Below are 3,615 nucleotides of genomic sequence, written 5' to 3' on the forward strand. Positions count from 1 at the left end.
GTGGATGCGCATGCGCCCCAAGGGCGAAGCTGCGCCGGAAGAGTTTTCCACACTCTGAGCACTTGAAGGGCTTCTCGCCGCTGTGGATAATTTGGTGCTTGATGAGGTTGGAGCTGCGCGTAAAGGTCTTCCCGCACTCATTGCACTCGAAGGGCTTCTCGCCGCTGTGGATGCGCTGGTGCTCCAGGAGGGCGAAGCTGCGCCGGAAGAGTTTCCCACACTCCGAGCACTCGTAGGGCTTCTCGCCGCTGTGGATGCGCTGGTGCTCCAGGAGGGCGAAGCTGCGCCGGAAGAGTTTCCCACACTCCGAGCACTCGTAGGGCTTCTCGCCGCTGTGGATGATGCGGTGTTTGATGAGGTTGGAGCTCCGGCTGAAGGATTTCCCACACTGCTGACACAGGTACCGCTTCTCTGCGCCTTTGGAACTCTGTGGCCTTGACACTGAAACCTGCCTGACGCTGTGGTTGCTTCTCTGCACTGGCTCTCTTCCCGCCCCCGAGGAACTGCCTTGGCCTTTCTCCCTGTGATGGTCACCCCTGCTGGACCCTGTCTCTGGAGAACGAACATGTTTCTGTGTCTGCTCAGGTGTCTCCTCCAGCAGCCTGGCTCCCTGGTCCTTGCTGCCACTTGCGCATTCTTTTGGGCAATGTTTCTTCTTGGAACTCAATGCCTTGCTCTTGATCCTTTCATCTGTAAAGACAGAGGGCACCAACTGGTGTTGCTCCCTCCCTGGATCTCTATTGAGGGTTTTTTCTTCACCCTCACCCTCATGCCAAGGCTGAGAAGAGATGAACCAAGAGATGGACTTGGGCAGAGAGACAGGAAAGCGAGAAGGGAGGAAGTGGGGTGAGACAGCAGGAGGTGCTCCCTTCATCTGGTGCCTCCATAGTAGGGGACTCCTTGGGGCATTTAAATCTGCCACAAAAGAGACTTCCCCACCCAAAGTGACTGTGCCACCCTCCACTGGCCGCTGCTCTATGAGAATGGCTCAGGCAAGCTGGCCGACCACCTTTTACTCACCAGCCCTTGTCCGGCTGTCTGTTACCCAGGGCCACTCCCCTCGCTCCAGCAGGGAGACCAGGTGAGGCTTGGAGGATGAAAATCCTGTGCACGGAAATGAAGTGAATCAGTGTTTTCAGGAACAGAGAACAAAGAACTCTCCAGAAAGTGCCACTGGAAGGGTCCAGAGAAAGGCCAGAGTCCCACTCACGAAGCAAGGGGCTCTAAGCCTCCAGGGGCCAGGCAGGCACAGGGGATCTATAGTAGATGGCAATTTGGGCCACGAGGATAAAAATGTTATTATTTGGCCTCGTGGAGAGCAGCAGGCTTGTGGGGGCCTCTCTGTGTGTGGATACCCCGAGGCATAGCCAAAGGGCTAGAGCAGGGATCCACTGGGGTCAAGGCCTGAGGGAGTATCAGGAAGTGAACAGAGCCGAGGGGGTGCCTGCACCCCTTTTCCCTTTGAATCACCATCAGACAGAGCAGATGTCTCAGTTCCTTATGCCAAACTCAGCTGAGGATTCCTGAACTCCCCTGGGAAGCCCAGATCTTCCTGGGAAGGGTCAGACAGAACCCAGGGGAAAGAGCTAGTCTCCCTTGGTGCGGGCAAATCACAGAGGTGAAATCTGTTGACTCTAAAAGAAAAATTGGAGCAAGAGGGTCCATTACAGCCCCAAAGGCAGCGGGATGCAGCAGGGGAGTATACCCCAGCTCCCACCCCAGCGTCTACATGCCTTGGCCTGGGCCTCCATGTCCTGGGCCCTCTGTGGCTTGATGCTGCTAAATTCTAACAAGAAACAAATGTGAAATGCAACCTTGGTAAAAGTGAATTAAGTCTCCAGTAGGGCATAGGGTAATTTGCACCATCTTTTGGGTAGAAGAAGTTTCGTTAACCTGAGTTTATATGCAAAATAAGTTTGATGAGGGGGGGCACACATTTACCCAAAACATTCACAGGTCCAAACCATTGAGCTAAAAACTGCCCTGTTGAGACAAAAGCTGGGCTGCAATGGATTATGGATCTGATGGGGAAATGCATTTATTTTTGGCCTCACAGTAACCAACCAGCAAAGAAACTCAAAAATAAACTGAGTTCAGCCCCGCTGGCATGGCTTAGTGTTTGAGCATCAACCCATGAACCAGGAGGTCACGGTTTGATTCTCTATCAGGGCACATGCCCGGGTTGCAGGGTCAATCCCCAGTGTGGGGCATGCAGGAGGCAGCCGATCAATAATTCTCTCTCATCATTGATGTTTCTATCTCCCTCTTCCTCTCCCTTCCTCTCTGAAATCAATAAAAATATGTTAAAAAGAAAGAAAGAAAGAAAGAAAGAAAGAGAAAGAAAGAGAAAGAAAGAGAGTTTAGAGACAAAGTAGGAGGCACTGGGTGTGTGGGGTCCTTACCCAGTGACACTAAATGGCGGTAGTTCTCCAGCATCACTTGCTTGTAGAGGATCCTTTGTTTGAGATCCAGAAGCTTCCATTCTGTCTTGCTGAAGTGCACGGACACGTCCTCAAAAGATATTGGCACCTAAAACAAGCCATTCCTGTGACTGCAGGGAAATTCACCCTCTTGGGGCCCAGGATGAGGTGGGAGCAACTAAAGATGGGATAAGGGCGGTACTGGGGAGCACAGCAGCCGGGGGAGGCTCGGAGTTGCAACAGTTGTGAGGCTGGGACACGAGGAGGTGGCAGGTGGAGACCGTGAAGGGGAGATGCTGAGGTGAGGGGCAGCCCGCAGCTGGGAGACCCACTCACCTTGGCTCTGGTCGTTAGGAGAATGGCTGCCATGGCAGAGGCAGGGAGAAGCTAAGGGAAGTAGAAGGAGGTAGGTGTGAGAGGAGGCCCACTCTACTCCAGTACAGCCCATCCATTCCCAGCCCCTGGGGACAAGATTTCAACATATCTTTTCAGGGGACACGATTCAACCCATAACACTTAACCAAACTGAGCTTCTGTCCCCTCTCCTCACCTGCACAGTGGGCCACAGACACGGATTTACTCCCCCCTCTGGCCAGCAGCCCAAACTAGGCTTTCAAGGGAGTGTTTCTTTTTAAAAATATAATTTTAGTGATTTCAGAGAGGAGGGGAGAGATAGAAACATCAATGATGAGAAAGATTCACTGATGGGCTCCTCCTGTATGCCCCCCACTGGGGATCAAGCCCCCAACCCGGGTGTGTGGCCTAACCGAGAATCGAACCCAGACCTCCTGGTTCATAGGTTGATGCTCAACCACTGAGCCATGCCTGCCGGGCTCTTCTTTCCTTTATTTTTCTCATTTCTTTCTTCTCTTGGCCCTTTTCTCATGTGAGCAGTACCCCTGACCCCAACTTTCCAGCAATCCCTAGAAGCTCTGCCACCAACCCCCTTTCCCCTCAGGTCAGGGTTCTGACAAAAAACCTCTAAACATACCGCCTCCACCTGCAAACAAACTTTCTCTCAAGGGGAAGAGAAAGACCAGGCTGGTGAGCTGCACAATGAAGGGACCCACGATAGCAGGGGTGGGAGGGGGGGAGGGGGTGCTTTCTGAAGAAGTAACTTTTAGGCCAAAAGATGAAGGTTGGGGTAAGGAGAATAGCAGATCAAGGGCATGGCCCTTGTCCAGCCTTCAGATAG

General features: G+C 52.8%; 1 protein-coding gene across 1 annotated transcript in view; it reads right to left on the reverse strand.

Moving 5' to 3' along the window:
* ZFP92 (ZFP92 zinc finger protein) overlaps positions 1–3,615 on the reverse strand; it is a 10,051-nt gene that overhangs the window by 527 nt on the left and 5,909 nt on the right. The window contains 4 exon segments of the mRNA XM_015566023.1: positions 22–690; positions 1,003–1,104; positions 2,403–2,529; positions 2,757–2,807. Coding sequence (XP_015421509.1) covers positions 22–690; positions 1,003–1,104; positions 2,403–2,529; positions 2,757–2,789 — 931 coding nt within the window. The 5' untranslated portion in view covers positions 2,790–2,807.

The sequence above is a fragment of the Myotis davidii genome, unplaced genomic scaffold, assembly GCF_000327345.1.
Source record: "Myotis davidii unplaced genomic scaffold, ASM32734v1 scaffold462, whole genome shotgun sequence".
In the NCBI taxonomy this organism is placed as follows: domain Eukaryota; kingdom Metazoa; phylum Chordata; class Mammalia; order Chiroptera; family Vespertilionidae; genus Myotis; species Myotis davidii.